This window comes from Rhyacophila brunnea, unplaced genomic scaffold, assembly GCF_057557595.1.
Source record: "Rhyacophila brunnea isolate RB1 unplaced genomic scaffold, BYU_Rbru_1.0 scaffold_4, whole genome shotgun sequence".
NCBI lineage: Eukaryota > Metazoa > Arthropoda > Insecta > Trichoptera > Rhyacophilidae > Rhyacophila > Rhyacophila brunnea.
Genome location: NW_028233068.1, coordinates 37,205,926 through 37,225,335, shown reverse-complemented (window position 1 = coordinate 37,225,335; position 19,410 = coordinate 37,205,926). Strand labels below are relative to the sequence as shown.

The following is a 19,410-nucleotide window of genomic DNA, read 5'->3' as shown; positions in this document are numbered from 1 at the left end:
GCGGCCTGTCAGATACTGCCATAGTAATATCGTGAGGCATTGGAAAGGTTAATAGGTCGCATGAAAAGCTCGAGTATTATTTCTGTACCTCAGAGCCAGTATATCATAATGTAAAATTTTGAAGAAAATGAGTTTTGTACAGATTTTATACCTAAACTATTATATCTCTATGGGTTTATTCATTACAGAAACCTGAAATTCGTAAACCCAAAAAGCTGAAAGTCGAATTTTCATTTTGGCAATTTTTATTTTTAGGCAATTATTTCAATGAGTTATATTTTTTTACACAAGTGTTTATGAATTCTTGCGAAATCTGGTTGGAAATTATTGTGTAGAAAAAAAAGTGCTTTTAAATTAACTCATCTTTAAAAAGCAAGCGTGATTTTGCTAATAAATTAAGGGTGCGAATAAAGAATTTAGCCTGCTGATTACAACATTTCACTAATAATTTTCATTTCAAATGATAAAGAGATTTTTAAACATTCATGTTTTGTTGAAAATTCGATATTTCTTTGAATTAAAAAAAATTACATAAAATATGAATTATCCAAAAATCTTCATGGTGCATTCGAAGGAACTTATGATAAAAATATCCATAAAATATGATGTACTTACTAATAAAAATCGGACTTTCACTGAATTCCCATTTCATTTAGATTTTTTAAAATGAATTAAAAAATTTGTCATTATTCATTATTTAAAATGAAAATTATCAGTACAATGTATTAAATTGCAGTTTAAAATTTCTCTCGCAGAGGCATTACAGTCAACATTAAGCGACAGAATTTTTAATCAGGTTTAAAAAATACATTATTTTATTTCTTCAACTATGAAAGTTGATTACAATATCTAAATCAAATATGTAATTATTTTATGTTTGAAGCGGTATACTAAATATAACATTGAAAGCTTATTATTTTATGGAATGGATTCAAAGTATTTTGCAGAATAAAATTAATTGGTGACATTGTAATAACAACACACAACACTGAGCTGCTCTCTTGATAAAAATATTATTACCTTTCAATCTAATGAATACTTCTCCGGGAACCTTTCTTCCACTAGTCTCTTTCTGAACCACTTTTTCAGTCTCTGTAAGGCATTCATAGATGGCACCCATTTTGTTTTTTACAATAATAAAATCATCCAATAATACTTTTACAAATTTAGAAAAACATGTTAACGTGTTTGAACATTAGGTAAAATGTAAAAATAATGCATAATTATTAAAAATATTAATTTGGTATTTATTCCTGTAAAATCATTTTAGTACTTACAAAACATAGCTACTTCGTTTGTAAAAAAAATACTTTTTTAACCGTCGTCATTGAAATTGAATTTTCAGCATCAGTATAAATTAAATTTGTGCTGCTAAGAATGATTTATTTTGATATTATATTATAGCCATTATTTTTTAACAAAGAATTACTATAAAGAGAAATATAACCAAAGTTACCTTTTAAACGAAGATTCTTTTCATTATTTGTGCCATTCACTTCATTGAGAGCGAGCTGTTTCTTGTGCTTATCATTGGGTCGATTGGCCAGGACTGTTTCCACTGTTACCAACTCAAAGATATTGTTTGTCCTGTTCAATATCTGCAAAGACATATGATAACAGAATGTTAAATATTTTTATAATATATGCTTTGGCGGTGAATAGAGCATTTTACACAAATTTCAAAAACGGTTTTATTTAACCAAACTACTAATTATTATATAGAACTGAGAAATACTATGAACATGGTTTTATTAAAATAAAAATGTAAGTATTTAGTAGTACTCAGAATTTTGCAGTTGTAGAATAGATCTATTCAACACCAAGCGATGATATACCGACAACACCAGTGCAAGTGAAGATTATTTATTGATTAAAAAAAAAAATATATTTAGAAGAGTATTATGGCATTACAGCTATTGACCAATGCACCATAATACCAATTACGTGGGTATAGAATTATAAACAATTGTCATGAAATAAATAAAAAAATATTGAATTCCTGATAACAACAAATATAAAAAAAGAAAAAAGAAGAGAAAGTACGTTCTTATGTAATATAAAATAGTATGTAATCCAATGTGTAATAAAAAATATAAATACTACGATTAACATCGTTATTATAACGCTTTCATAACAGAGGTAAAATAATAAATGAAGTGCCTAGTATGTTTTACCTGCAGTTTTACCTCTGATATGACGATTACAGGATTATAATATTTTCATTTACTTGATAATACTACAACATCTAGTTACGTTATCTCGAAGGTAAAGAAAATTTCTGTGCGTGAAAGAAAATAGAAGATAAGTCTAGGAATTTGAAAAATGTGTCATGTGCGCGAAATGTATCAAAATGATGCTGTTAAATTAGTAAATTTGACATAGAAATATAGAAGTTCGTATACAAAAATGTTAAATACTCAATGATATTGGCTCATATGAAAAATAGTGACCTATCTCCTTACTACAAATATGATGTAATATGCTTTACTATAAATTACTTCTTTTGACCATGTCTGATCCTAATAAGATCATATGGGCCTCCACAGGGTGGAGGTTGGTATTACCAGATTTTTGTTTTTACGAGAAATAGATGTTAGCCACTTGCAAATTACTACATAGGTTTATTTAATGTTTCATCAAACTTGAATTGCATCCCTTCAGAGACGATTTTCTTTGACATATGTGACACAATCGATTCGTCAGAAAGTTCAAAAGAGGGCTTTGAAAGAGTTTAAATCAGTCATACAATCATTATACGAAAAATGAAAAAAAATGGATATTCCTGACAAATTGACTATAAAATGTTGCCCAAAGCATAACAAAAACCAGCAACTAATATCAAAGAGGCCCATAACATAACCACTCACACTTGTGCACAAAAAATTAAGTGATATTATTATGTGTTGTCGCTGTTATCTTCAATAATAATTAATTTTGGTTTAAGAATGTCATTTGTAGTTTTTATTGTAGGGGGCCTCAAAATCAATCAGTGTGTCAAGCCTCCAAGGCATCTCTTGTAATTTCATTAATAGATGTCACTTAAAAAACAACAATCATTCTGCACAGCCTGAAACCAGTCGATAGTATAAATCCAAACAATGTTATTATGGTTTCTTACTGTTTGAAATTTGAAGGCAATCAATGGTCGAACGAGATTAAACCAATTGGTTATTTTCTTTCCCAGTAGATCTGGTAAAATCACCATCAAGGAGTTTCCTATACTCCTCACAATCATGTCAGATCTGGAATAAGCACAACAAAAATGGAATACATTAACGTAGGTACTTTACATTCGAATACCAAATTATCGAAGATTCTCAATTATAATTAGCGAGAGAATTTTTGTTAAATATTATTTTAAAACAATATCTATACATTTTTGAATAATGTTTATTTGTTCCTTCCAATTTATATTTTTTCGCACACATTTCGTTGACATAAATAAATGTAACAAATTCACATTTTTTTACAATTGCAAGTTTATCTTTGACTTAAAAAAATAATCTTTTTAATGTTTTCAGATACATAATATTTACTAATTAATACAGTTGAAATTGTAAATTATCAAAAAAATGTCTCAAATTGCAAGCTTCGTATTTTTCCGCTAGGTGCCTCTGCTGGTATAAGGATCCTCCTTAAGTTGGTGTTCTTTTGTTTTACTTTTATTGCTGTCAGAATTATTTTCATTTTGACATATTTTATGCCTAGATACAGTTAATTTGATATTGAAAAATTGAATTATTATTGTTTTGTGAAGTACGATAAATGTGTATCGATCAATAAAGTGACCTTGTGAAAAGCCGGGAACTTCAGCGTATTATAATATACTTAGTAGGTATTAAATATTTTTTAATTAGTCCAAATAATCGGCATTGTACAGTATGCATTTGTAACAAGATATTATTATTAATTTATGTTATAACAGCGATATAGGTTTCTGTCCAAAATAGGTTCGTATCTATGCTATTTACTGCTGGCAACATTATAGAAAATTTCAACGTACCCAAATACAATGCAGAATGGAAATATCTCGAAGAGAACGGCGGCACTGATAGGAAGATGCTTTTCTTCCCTGGTCATAGATAAAGAGGCCAGAGTGAAGGCCTTGTTATCAAAAGTCAGCTGGAAGGTGACGTGGACAGTATCGAAAAGTAATTCTTCTCTGATCAATTCGATGTGCATCTCTTTGTGGTAAAAGTGCCTTGCAACCTATGAAATCATGTATCATTAAAATCAATGAGTATAATCTGAATCAGCTAAAAATGATATATAGGAATGTTTATTATTAATAATAATTATAGGCAGGTACTCATAGGCTGTTAAAATTACCCATAGCATACTAAACCTATATGGATTTATACAGTTCTTGCTTTAATTGTAATTCACTTAATTTTCCACAAATAGGAAACGGAAGAGTAGAGAAACTACGTCATGAAAGACCCTGCAGTGTAGGGGAAGAGGGACCCACGGTGATACCCTTTTCAATTAAAATGCATACTCATTAAGGAGGGACATGCCAGCGTAAATGTACCGTTTAAAAAAAATCAGTTAGGTACATGTTCAAACACGCGCGTTAACATGATCTTACTCCCTACTTCATTTATCGTTTGTTAATTTATGGCTACGGCTGTATGCTGTAGCTTAGCCACTGGGAAATGCCAATAAAAATGGCGTATTTCAAAAAAATACTACCTTATTCTTAGGTCAATAATTATTATAAAGCAAACATTATTCGTAGAATTTTTATCACATTTGAATGGTCAAAGACATAGCTTATAATCAGTATCTGTAAATGTGTAAATCTTGCCCATTTTTTGAATAATAAAATGCGTAATTCTTGTCAAATTTGGGATCACAGAGATTATCAATATAATTTTTATTGTAAATATTTTACTGTAATAATGTCGACATAAATTTTACTAATGGTTTTATAAATGCTTTTAAAAATTAATAAATGTAAAAAATCTTAACACCACTGCACATGCATGTACTGAAATATGACTATATTCTAAAACATTAGAGCGAGAGGTTTAAAAGAATACTATTTTATGTAATAAAAATACTTAATGCAGTCATCAAATGTTTAAAGTAAATATAAAGGATAATAAGGCTTTATAACTGTGGGTGGCAAACATTATCTTATATACATATTTGTCTTATTTATCTGGAATGCATGAGAGAAAACATATTTAAATGTGTAGAAGAGAGCGAGCAAACTGACATGAAAATAATGGAACCATTTATTTTAATCTGGTCGTGAAATAAAACAAATCCTAGGATACTCTCATGATAGTTTGACAAATGATTTTAAAGTCTAAATGTGATTTTAATCAAAACAGTTTCTGTTAAATTAAGTCACTTCCAAGAATGTTTTTTCTTTATTGATATCATATTCTACTTGCATGTAATAGAGATATGGCAAGCGGTTGTAACTGCTGTTTACATAATTTTACAGGAGAGCAAAAATAAAGTTTTGAAATCAGTCTGACAAGAGTTAGTTTATAAGATATTTTGAAGTATTTTATATCAAATTAAGCGGAATTAGCATCCCAGCAAAAACCTCAAATCATTTCCTTTAAAAATTGGAAGTTTTATTTATCTCGCATTTTAAGCAGATATATCTTTTTGCCATATCAACTTTTTTCACATTTGGTCAGTTGCAGCTATCTTTTAACGTTACTTTGTGACCAATAAATAACACCACTTCACATGGACGTACTGAAATATGACTATATTCTAAAACATTAGAGCGAGATATTTAAAAGAATACTATTTTATGTAATAAAAATACTTTATGCAGTCATCAACTGTTTAAAATAAATATAAAGGATAATAAGGCTTCAAAATTATGTAAATAGATTATCTACAACGTTTAAGAAATGTCCCGGATCATGCTTTGAAAATAGCATAAAAGCCCCATTTTGACGTACACTGAGCATGTGGGCCGTTAATACAATATTATTACACCTTGTCGAAATATGCATTATAGGTAAGCAAGCACTAGCAGTTGCGTTTTCCCTGTATGTCCAATGCATATTATGCACCCCACTGTTTGTCACCTACATTTCATACGGCAAAAGGATCAAGATGCATGTGGCGCAGTCAACAGTGACTGGTGATTTGTGACGGTGGACACCTTTAATTACTTGAGGTTACACAGAAGTTTTTTAAAACAGTTGTTAAACACAATTTTATTATTGATAGATATAACCCAAGATTTGAAGAAAACCTTCTTGTGTAAGATGGAGCCTAAATATACGAAAGTCTGATTAGACACTAGACAGTTTATTTTAGCTTTTTTGCATACTAAAGTGATAATTTTTTTAAATTGAGATTGTCTTCAGTGATTTTTATAGGAAAATTTCCATGGGCTTCATATGAAAGAAGGTTCAACATATTTGGATATATCCTTCATATTAAGATTTTCTTACATTTTTCTTATATTTTATTCCATACACATAGTAAGAAAGTGACCTGCGGCGCAAATGGATACCGGTTCAAGTCCCGTCGGGTGTCGTATTTTTTTCTAAAAAATGATTTTTTCTAGCGTGTATATGCATGAGATCTTTTCAAATTATGTATATTCAATATATAGAATATTACATTCTCAAATCTTGTGTCTTATTCGTTGAATAAAAATAATTGTTTATTAAATTAGAACAAAATACAGATTATAGCACGATTAATTCATCCTCATCTATTAATAATGTGGATATTATCATCATTATAGTGTTCAAAATTTGATACTTTTTAAAATATACCTACCTGATTATCTAATAATATTTTAATTTATAAAATTTCATTTGATTGTACAAGTTTCGTCATTATCTGGATTATATAGATTTAGTGAGTACCTAGTATAGATTTTATTGCAACTCAGAATTTTATATTTATTCAAAATTATAGCATTTTATATTATAGGTATAAAGCTAGGAATTTAATTATTGTCTTTTATTTTAATTAATAAAGGTTAATATATTTATACTTAAACATTTCATGTTTTTTATTCTTTTAATGGATATTTCTTGTTTCTTACTTTCCACCTGACATAGTTTCGTTTCACTCGCTAAAGTCGAGTATTACTGAATATAATCGATGTGAACTAATTAATTATTTAATTGCAAATTTCTTTGAATATTAATTGGCCTCACCTCTCTGATCTGTCCCATTGTATAATACACGAACCCCCTACGCTTACTCCTGTAATGCAGAGTCAGACCCTGCCTAGACTCGTTCTCGCAGATGAAGCTGGGAGCCTTCATCTTCGGGTAGGAGAACTTGAGGTATTCGTGCAGGTTGTCCAGCCCGTTGAGGAAGTCTCTCATGTGGCGGCCGAGGACGCTCAGCACTCTGTCGTAGCCGTACTGACTGACGAAGCCCACGAATTGGACGCCCATCGTGTCCATGAATTCACGCTCGCTGAGACCCAGGACCTGAAATAATATGTTTGATAAAGCGAATTGATCGTGTTTATGGCAGGCATAGTGCGGATTGTCCGCACAATGACGTCCTATAAGGGTAGAAATAGAAGTCAGCGCTACAGGCTGTACGTTCTGACGGGTGGCAAAATGAAGAAGGAATGTATTTATAAAACAAGGACAACCCTGAAATGAAAAATGACCAAAATAAATTCAGTAATAATGTATCCTCATCGAGAGACTAATTCTTCTGGAAAGAGTATACGACTTCATATAATTGTAACTTAAGGCTATACTTCAGTTGAGGCATGGTCTAAAAAGATCGTGGCTAGGCGATGCGCGGATTGTGCAAATGACGCATGCCGAACGAAATATAATTTGTCATAAAAATCCAACGTGATATGTTTATTGTTATATTACTAATAATAATAGTATATTCATTGACATGTTTTCTTTTTTAAGTACATACGTAAAGTTTTTTAGTCATTTTTACACAATTTAAGAATATTTTCATCCGACGCCCATGATTAAACAAATCGACGTGCGCACACTTCGACTGTCGGTCTCCGATTGGCGAGTCCAGGCGACTAGTGGGAAATTTCGTCGCACCTACTGTTGAAAATTATTTGCCGTTTCACTGAAGTACGCTCTTAATTCAAGTTTAATGACTTCGTCTCCGGTGGATGAGAAATGAAAATTAAACGAACAATTTGTATGTTTAAAAATCCCATGAGCAGTCTCGCAAAGAAATTTAATTGTGGTTGAGGATGCTTCACTTTCAATGAACGGCCTTACAATTAATAATTGTCTCTATATTTGAATATCTGGGCATCAAACGACGTGTATGTGTCTCATATACATTCATCAATTCTTTGGTCATATTGCTAGAAGAGATCCGAGCTCCCAGGAGAGGACGTTGACCAAAATTCACTGGTGACATCGAAGAAAGATGATGGAGCGACATTATTAAGAAAACTACAGACTAGATTTAAATTTTTAAATTAAAATTTTAGTTAAATTTACAGACTAGGTAAATTAGTCCCATAGGCTCTTTTTCTTCTTCACAGCCTAATTTCTCGTTTATCGGTATTTTGTCTATTGCACTCAGTGTAGCTACACCATGGTCCCCACATCCTGAAACGGGCCCTCAGGCTAGGATATTTGGCGGGCCCCCTACCTACCTCTAAGATTAAAGGCAGTGTGAAACACTACATTAACGTTTTTCAAATTGTGTTTTAGTTCAAATTAAGGGTACTTATACAGTAAATTATTGGCGATTTTTAATACATCTACTTTAATAATGGAGCTGTCGAGTATCAACACATAATAATCAAAAAATATATTGCACAATTATATAAGTAATTGAAAATGTTCATGGCCATGATTTTACTATTAAAGCTAATTTATGATGTGTGTTTATCTCGCTTATCTGGTCAACCCGACACGCCGGGCCCCCCACAACCCTCCCCAGCCATGACCTATACCACTCCGGAATTCGGGTGGACACCGAGAATTTTTTGACAGTTCCATTAGGGATTGGGTTTCTAAAAAAACCTGACATTAGTGTTTCGAAATTTTTGTGTTAGAAATTAAAATCTATGACATTTTTCTAAAAAGGGTGCTGTAGAATTATTACAAATCATTTTTTTGCCGTGTTTTTATTTGTCTAAGCCCAAAGGTATAGTTTATTGGCTTTCAATTTCAATGTTGAAAATCATTCTGATAATTTTCATGTTTGGAGGGTGCCAGGGCCCCTTGCCCCCCCCCCCCCCTTGGGTGCGCCAATGATATCAGTGATCATTATTCTCGGTAGGTAAAGAATATGAAGAGAGAATTTGACTAAAAATGTAATATTACAGCATTGATTTTTCGCCTCGTTTATTGCACTGAAGAGGGGTCTAGGACGATTTGGCACCGCGAACTGGCCTCCGCCGATTGGCCTCCGGTTATTGGCCGCCGGTACAATCGAACACCGACCCAATTGGCCTCCGGGACGATCGGACGCCGGTACAATCGGGCGCCGGCCCAATTTGACACCGGCCCAACTGGCCGCCGGGAGATTGGACGCCGCACCGCTGAATAAAATGCGCAAAGGTAAAGACCTACGTAACGACTTCGTAGAGAAAGTAGACACGACACTTTAATAAATACTTCTATCTACTTAGTGGTTGTACCTAATACATTTTGCGCTTAATATATTTTTATTATGATAGATAATAATTATTATTCATGCTTTATGTTGTTTATAAAAGAAAAGAATTCTTTTCTCGCCAGAACTTGAAGATGTGCATAATTAAGTAATTTTTGTGTATACCTACCTATTCATATTAAAAACAACAAACATTAATAATGAATTGGTTAGTTAAAATATTGTCTTTCGGCGTTTTCTCGATTTCATGTTATTATAATTGAACTTTATATGTGTATATCACCCGTAAATAAGTATTTTGAAGATTATGAAATTACAAACAATATAAGTAGGTAAACTACTTGAAAGGTATATACATATTACATTAGATATTATGTTGACAAAGCGAATTTGTAACTTTATTGGAAGTTTTAGTCATTTTTATTTAAGTATAGTATATATATGATGTTTATAAAAATAATGGAATTCTTTCCTCGTCTTTTAAAGATGTGCACAATTAAATTTACGTATTTTTATTTATATTCACGAATCTGTAGGTGTCCCTATAAAGGAGATAATTAAGTATATGTTATGCGAAACTCAACTTTACAGAAAGCGAAGAAAAACACCAAATAAAAACAGTAAGTAACCAAAATATATGTATTCGTATATGGTATTTTTTTAAGTTTATTAAATGTATATGATTTAAAATACAACCATAAAACACTAAAGCTATTGTTATTTATTTCGTCGTGTGTTTTTTATTTTTTTGCCTGTTTCTAGTTTATTAGTTAAATTGAGCCAGTTTGAATGAAAATAATATTCTTTCAGACTTTTCTTAAATTAAAACAATACATTTTAAAGTGTGTTTTAGGGTAAATAAAAATATCTTTAAATATTCAAGAAAATAATCTGCTGTAAATATTTCAGTAGGTTGATGGATACATATGTAAAGTAACCTTATAGTAATTAATAATATTCACTATTTGCCAAGTCATATTTTTATAATAATACTTACATATGAATTTCTTTAACGGTATTAACTCACAGTGAAGCCTTGATGAAAAGACAGTACCTATATTAAATAATAAAATAAAAAGTGCTAAGCAAAATTGATAAATAAAACGACAATTATAATAATACATTTATTTTCAATGACAACCTATTTTAGACAATACATTTTAATAATAAAAAAACAAAATGCAGTTCATAAATACACATCGAATGGGTATTTTATAATCCTACTTATGATATTTAAATAACATAATATACGTACATATTCATCTCAAAAAACCTCATAACAAAATAACATACGAAAACTACACAAAATATTTATTACTTTCCATAAAAATAAAGGAATAAATGGAGGAACCTAATAATACAATATTAGGTACCTTCCTACCTATCTACCTAAAACTTGTAATGTAAATACACTTTTAATATATTCTACTTACTACTTACTACTTTTCTTAATAACCTCTCAAAAATTCAACATACCTATATATTTGAACGTAAGTAAACTAAACGAATAAATTTTAATGGATTGAAGTTTTGTACTTTTCCATTTGAGTCGTTTTTTGAGACCCGAGTTTCGCCTTTCGGCACCTTCGGGCACTGTGTGCATTTACCAAAAGATAAATACACACTGTCGATGAATACAGTTAATAATTCTAACTTATATAATAAAGTAATATAATAAATTAGGTGAAACTTTATCACCTACCATAAGTTCACAATAAAAATATAACAAACAAATTATGAATAGTTGAAGTGTTTGTAAAAAACCCTACCTTCAAACTAATAATACATTCGATACGAGTATTAATCGTCAAAACATAATAATAGATCATTAGTAAATGTAATCAATAAAAATACTTACTAAACTCAAGAGGTGTAAAATTGTCAATTCTGGGAACATAGCAACGTATTGGGATACTAATGAGATACCTATATCAATGATATCAATCTTGTGAAACAAATATTCGATATTATTCTTACATGCTACTTTTTTCCACTTCACTTCAAATACTTCAACTAATCATAATTTATTTGTTAATTTTTTATTATTATTTATTGTTATTTTTTTTATTGTGATTATTGACTAAATAGGTAGGTGATAAAGTTGAAGATGCCGAAAGGCGAAACTAGGGTCGCAAAAACGACTCCCTTGATACGTACCTTCAATCGATTGTAATAATATTATAAAGAGATAAAGCACAAAGATTAATCTTGAATAACAAATGAATCAAACAAAACTAAAGTTCAAATCTCAGAATTATCGACTTAAGTTTATTGCAGAATCAAAGAAATAATATTATCTGTCCTATGTAATATTACTAACAACAGAGCCATACTATAGGAAAAAGCGTGTGACACAAAATACGTTTAATAATAGAAAAATAGGTACATAATACAAGTTGAGATATAATATGCATGCACATAGTGAATGATGGAAGTTGTCTTATACATTTTTAACGAATAATGAATTGTGTTTTCAAAGCCGGTTTGGCTCTAAAAGAACATAATATAATAACTTATGCAATTTTAATGTATTTTTTAATTTAGTTGACGTAACAATCAAACTTTAAAGTAAATGCAGATAAATGAAAATGCATGTATAGACTTAGACTACCTTCATTTTTACATTAGCAATATTATTTAAAATAAATTAATTTGTTTTCCTTTGAAGCTAATAACAAATATACCATTTTAATAGCACAATGATATACCTACCTACTTAATAAGTAATCAAGTTATTACACAAATAAGGAAGTCAATTTTATTTATTAACTATCTATGACATCATATCCCTTTTAAATCAATACATACTATAAATCAGTTGTAAGAAAGTACCACTGTAAATACAGAATTGGAAAAATATACCTAGCAATAACTAAAAATCTTGAAACGAGTAGGGTTTAAATCATAAAGATATTAAATGTTTAAACACACGTCTTTCGCCCAGCAAGCGTAGTAGGATTTTTCAATACTATATTTTTGATTAAGTACTTCTTCTTGGATTATTTACTGAATTGGCCAAAATATTTAAAATTAAAAATATTGTAAAAAATATGCTTACATATATTTTCATTCGCTGCGTCCAACGCAACTGGTGCGTTACCCATCAGGTGGCCATTAGATATAATTAGCATGTTATTTAAATGTGGTAATTAATTATTAATTAAAAGATCCACAGCGAATGGGTTCTTAAAAAACAGTACAACTAAGAACTAAAATTTCATAATATAATCAATACCTATGTAATCTTATCATAATTTATATTAACAAATGACTTCAGTTAACAATGCATAGGGACCCACTGAAAATACTTAAAAATGTGAAACTTTGGATTTTCATCGTTGCTCGTTTTAGATTAAATGTATAGCATTTAACATAATAATGTACAGTGATAATCATAACTATTTAATAAAGAATTTCAAAAGATATTATGGTACTTAGATATTAAAGGATTAACCTCACATTTTATCAATATTAAGAAAAGTATGTCGAAAATAGAAAATAGTAAAAAATGTTGATAGGTATTAATAATTTAAATATAAATCAAGGATTTCAACATTTGGTAGTTGTGAGAGAGTCCACTTAAATATTCTATTGGGTTTCTACTACCATACTCCGTACAATTTTTAAAATACGGCTGTCAGCATTTTTTCAATTTTTGTCAATTTGTCAATTTTTTTAATTTCATTGGTGGTTGATGTCCAGCCACTAAATGCTCCATATATACATATCGACCTTTTTGTACCTTCCAAAGTCCATCAATGAATTTCCAAAAACATGGATTTTTCATACCTAATTCTGCTTGTAATCGGCGATGCGCTGCCTCCGAATAATTATTTGTTCGGTCTTCTCCATGCAACGTCCTCTCATGGAGATTCCATATACATGGTGAAAATAGAGGCTGGTGCCTGCCAGTCCCACGTCTATTCCGGCGGCCCATATACGTGTCCTCAAACCAATTAGTTACAGGGCTTAACTCTAATGGTAAATGTTCATATAGCGCATCTAGATATACATCCAGGTCTTCAATTTTCACGAATGTCAGGGCAATTAATTATCATTCGAGCTTTTAAACTAAAATCAGCATCATTATTAAATTCACTAAGTAGGCCCATATATGCCACATGTTTCCTTAAATTCTGTGAAAGATGAAAAAAACATCCTTTGATTGTCACACCTGGAAACATTTCTAATGCTGCGCTTATTGCTGCCTGCTCAAAATCACAATTGATTGATTGAGGTCGCAGATTGGGCTGCAGCTCTTTAAGCGCAGCGAATATGCGAATATATGTTGTCCGTTTCTTATTAGGAAGAAGTGCATATATCACCGGTAATATGCCACCGTATCTCTCACACATTATAGTATACACTTGTGTAAACAATTTTGGTGCAATGGAAAATGTACCATCCATATACCATACCTCACTCACATTTAAATGCTCAACCCAACTTTGCCTACCAAAAATCAAGATTCTATCTAACCCTTGTCCAATATCACATAATAAATTTTTTTCTTGTATTCCTGGTTGACATATGTATTGCTTATATACCTCTGGTATAGTAAGGCTTTCAAGATTTGAGGGATCTGTCGGATATGCATGTATATCCCCACGTTTCCGTCTGATCATTTTTCTCAATGCCGTATTATTGGGGATTCCGGCTTGCGACCCCAGTGAAGTCCCAACCAAACACTGGTTTATCACTCCTGTGGTGGCTTCTACAGAATTCTCCGCCCGTCGTTTAATTTCTGTCACTACTTTCGCTACCTCGACTCGAGCCGGTGAAGAGAAATGGGTGTGTTCATTATTTTTTTTACCACGACGCCAGCTTTAGTATGGATTCTCCCATTGCAAATTATTTTTTGTTCACATCGCCAAAATTTAAAAAAAATTATCCAATTTACTAATTTTATCGAAGGTATAAACAAATCCGTCACACTCTAACTTTCCATGCCCGCGTTCGCTCATAATCTGCTCTTCCATTGCGAATATGGTATTTGTCACTAATTATTGTAGCTTGAGTTTATTTATTTCGCAAATAATTTCACTGAAAATAACACTTTTAATTGTCAATGTCACTTATTATCAAATAAACGATTATATCATAACACGAATTAATATTATTAATAGTTTAATTATTAATTTCACTTCAAACAATGCACTAATTTCTTTGTCAATACTATAAAATTCCTAAATTATTTCGTACTAATTGTTCACAAATATCATTTTACTGGAATGCCTACGATACTGAATAAGATGTCTTTTTTCTTAAACACGATTTTGAATACTGGATAAGTCAATCCTCCCAAGTAATCCTTTTATACTTTATCATATTATAGGTTACACAGTTTGAGGGTATCCATAATTTTACAAATGACATGTTTTTATTTGATATAAATTTAAAAATCATACCTACATAATAATTAGTTAGTGGATACCTACAGTTTTTTTTAATTATTTTATTTATAAAAAATTGACAATTAGGTACCTTTTTATTGTTAAAGGTTTGTAAAATCAAATTAACTCTCGCATAGAATTCTTAAATCATTGGTTTTGTAAGGCAAATAATTATATAATATAATGTATATTATTTACTGTATCTAATACCTCGTATTCAGTAGTAGGCCTACTTGGAGTTATACAAAAACCATTGGACGTATTGAGACATTTTGTAGTTGTAAAAGAGTCCATTTTAATATGCAATTGGATTTCTACAACCATAATCCTGTATATTTTTTTAATTCGGTTATCAGCACCTTTAAATGATTGTATTTCTGAGGCCTTTCTTTGTTCATTACATTAGAATCTACTAAATAAATAATATCTATACCTTAGAAGCAGATGGGTGCAACTGCCATATTCTCAATTTTTTTCAAAGAGCAAAAAAACAATTTATATTTTTGATGAATGTCTATAACTAATAAGAACTAAAAACATAAACAAAAGGCGATCATCTTTTCTGTAAATTTAATTCATTAAAGCACTGTTAGAAAAAAAAATTAAACGTTTAATTAAATTTAGAATATAAACTAAATTATTATTAAAATAAGCAGTAAGGATTTGCATCATATTGCCACTTACAGTGATCAAAGAAAATGTCTATGACGAGGATTATACATTTTTTTATTTTACCATATTTAGCTGTTATGAAAATTTGCCCCGAAAATATACTCCGAAATTATGGTCTATGTATACAAAGGTAAATAATCATTAGGTATTTTTTAAACATCTCAAAATACTAATACTAAGTAGATAATGCAAAAGTTAAAAGCATTAACCCTGCAGCTGAATGAATCTAGATCAGTGATGGCGAACCTGTGACACTAGTGTCACGCGAGATGATTTTTCATGGCACGCGAATGTTTTATTTTGAAAAGAGAAAAAAACCTACAATAATTTAATAATATACAAGAAAGTTTTGCAAATAAATTAATGTTCTTATAAGTAAGTATATAATATTAAAAAATGATGACGACAGAGTAATGTTTTCTTCGGTTTTTATTATTATTTTTACCAATCAACGAAAGTCAGGCAAAAATGACAGATTAAAAATAAAAATATTCATCCAACAATGATGACAACTTGGTGAAATTTATCGGCAGTCATTCAAATATAAACAGCTGCTTATTATTTTACCTCAAATATGATCGCTAAAAACGGAAAACCGCTTAGTTAGTGATAGGGAATATAATAATATGAAAGAAGCGTTGCTAAAATGCTTCCACGATCTCCTTGAAATTTTGAAAACAAGGAAAAAATTATTGAACGAATAAAAGATTAGCCTTCGGCAAGAAACACAGTGAAAATAGAATCTAAAGAACTCAATTATAATCTTTAAACTTTTTCAATAGCATTCTTAAAAACTGTTTTTCATTTTTTTCTCATGAATCTCCGTATGTCAGACAGTCGAAAAATTATAATAGGGAAATTTTGGCCCACGTACGTAAAAAGGTTTGCCAACCCTGATCGAAATAATACTATTAAACCTATTTTTTCTCAAAAAAAGGGGTTTTCAAACTGTGTTCACTCGTATAATTCTGTTTAATATAATATTTCTTTTATTAATTATGTTAACTGTAAATTCATGGTGGAAATGAATTCTATTATTGATTTAATTTAATAAAACGCAATTTTTATCGTACTGACTAGACTAGCCTCTGGGTGGACGAAACCGGTTGCAGTTAAAAAAGGTTCATGTGATTGGGTCATCGATATATTTAATAATATGTTTATTGTTCAATTCTACTTATTAAGTCATAATTTGTGTTATACTAATTATTTAATTTATAAATACGTGCTGCAATATAATCAGTCAATGTCGATTTAATGATTTATTTTCTTCCAAACTCAATAATTACCCAGTATTATTTAACCTAACTAAAAAAATACGACATCCAACAGGATTCGCGCCCAGATGCGTGCTCTGGCCACTAAGCTATACGAGTCCTATCTACTTGTATCGAAGTGAGCTAATGCTTTTATAATTCTCTCTGAAGCACTTTCTAAATTGCGTTACTTATTGGCAATCGGCTTTTGTATTTTAAATCAAAGTAGGTATTGAATTATCGATTTCAGGATCACTCCAATGTTTTATATTATATTTTGCTGATATTTTTGGACGAATTCACTGGACAGCCGGCTCTTAGACTGTTAGCCGATGAGTTAGACATTTTTCGAAATTCTTGTCCTATTAAAAATATTTTAACGCTATTATAATATTTTGTATAATTATCATGACAAAAGCCAATCATTTTTTAACCCCTGATCGAGCTAATGAGGTAGTTAGATCAGATTATTTTTAAATATCTGGGGCTTTCCCACGTACCCAGGTATTTCCACAGATAAATTAAAAATAATTCCCTATTACAAACATCGGCTTCCTAGTGATTAATTTAATAGGTATTATATATTTCGACGTAGTTACACAAAATAATACAACTCATAAAATATAAATCCATGCTTGGTGAAATGTTTCACCAGTCAATATAATTTTTTTTCCTAGATTATTTATTTTCTTATTATCTTCCCAAGTCATGTCACCATTCTGTATCCACCATATATATAATGTGTGGATGGTTTTTAGTAGCCTTGGTCAGGTGACAGGTGGTGGTATTGACTTTTGTTGTCAAAGAGGATATATAATTATTAAGTTTACACTGCTACTTATTACTATTTTGTTTTACTGTTTTTGTTATATTATACGTATTCATATTCCAACAGTGAATTTTCCATTTGTGAGATTTTCTTCAGAAATAAATATTTATCTTCTTTTTCTTATTGTGCCATCCCCTAGCGGAGGTTGGACACCATCAAGGCAATATTAGCTTTGTCGTCTGCTACCTGGAATAGTTCAGTGGAGATGCACTCGTACTAATCACGGAGGTTTTTAAGCCACGATATGCGGCGCCGTACCTATATATATATATATATATATATATATATATATATACTATAATACTGTACTTTTGTCCTCTCATAATGTAGTCGAGGTACTGTAGTTTCCTGGTTTTAATACTACGTAGAACTTCTTGGTCCTTTCCCATTCGATTGAGAATTTCAACATTTGTCACTCTGTCAGTTCAAGAAATTTTGAGGATGCATCTATACAGCCACATCTCGAAAGCTTCAAGTCTCTGTAACATCTCTTGGTTTAGCGTCCATAATAATGTTAATAATAATGTATTAATGTTAGCCATACTATTTATCTTTCAACAAAAATTTGTGTACACATTTTAAATTAAAGGTGAAATTTTTAACAAATGAACATTTCGACGTAAATTAATATCTAGTACACTCTACTCCAATTATTTTAAAAATAATGTAAAAAAATATACCACACTATGAAAAAATATTCATTTACCTATGCACCGTGCTGAATTTTTTGAGTCAACTTTTCTTTAAATTTATCTAATGTGAGTTAGCGCATTTTTTATAAAATACGTTTAGTAATAAAAATAGAATAAGCAATTTTAAGCCGAAGATACCTAACACCTATTTCAAACGATAGTCTATTGACAATAAAATGCACCTACATACAAATTCGCTTTGTCAACATAATAACAACAAATAATGTAGGCACAGAATACATGTAGGTACTGAATACGGTATAGTTTGTTAATTATTATAGACTTATTTTATTTATTACGTAAACGCCTTGATTAATATAAATTGTACCTAATTATTAAAGATCGATTGACCAACACATTTCAAACAATAATATAATATATAATGTAATATGTAGGTACCTTTCAAGTATTTTACCTACTTATATTGTTTGTAATTTCATAAACTTCAAAATACTTATTTACGGATGATGAATAAATATAAAGTTCAATTATAATAACATGAAATCGAGAAAACGCCGAAAAATATTATTTTCACTAACCAATTCATTATTAATATATATATATACACAATAAATTACTTACTTAATTATGCACATCTTCAAGTTCTGACGAGGAAAGAATTCTTCTCTTTTTATAAACAGCATAAAGCATAAGTAATAATTATTATCAATCATAAGCGAAAAATGTAAAAGGTACAACCACTAAGTAGATAGAAGCATATTAAAGTGTCGTGTCTACTTTCTCTACCAAGTCGTTACGTAGGTCTTTTCCTTTGCGCATTTAATTCAGCCGTGCGGCGTCCAATCTCCCGGCGGCCAGTTGGGCCGGTGTCCAATTGGGTCGGCGCCCGATTGTACCGGCGTCCGATCGTCCCGGAGGCCAATTGGGTCGGTGTCCGATTGTACCGGCGGCCAATAACCGGAGGCCAATCGGCGGAGGCCAGTTCGCGGTGTCAAATCGTCCCATTCCCACTGAAGAGCATGTCGTTAAGTGTCATATTC

The 19,410-nt window shown here is 30.7% G+C and overlaps 1 protein-coding gene across 1 annotated transcript in view; it reads right to left on the bottom strand.

Annotated features, from left to right (window-relative positions):
• The window catches only part of Gyc88E (Guanylyl cyclase at 88E), a 262,566-nt gene that overhangs the window by 13,302 nt on the left and 229,854 nt on the right, over positions 1 to 19,410 (bottom strand). Inside the window, exons 4-7 of the mRNA XM_085953576.1 lie at positions 7,152 to 7,433; positions 4,004 to 4,209; positions 3,119 to 3,242; positions 1,457 to 1,598 (exon numbers count right to left, since the gene is read on the bottom strand). Of these exons, the coding sequence (XP_085809702.1) occupies positions 1,457 to 1,598; positions 3,119 to 3,242; positions 4,004 to 4,209; positions 7,152 to 7,433 (754 nt within the window). The remainder of the gene's footprint in view (positions 1 to 1,456; positions 1,599 to 3,118; positions 3,243 to 4,003; positions 4,210 to 7,151; positions 7,434 to 19,410) is intronic.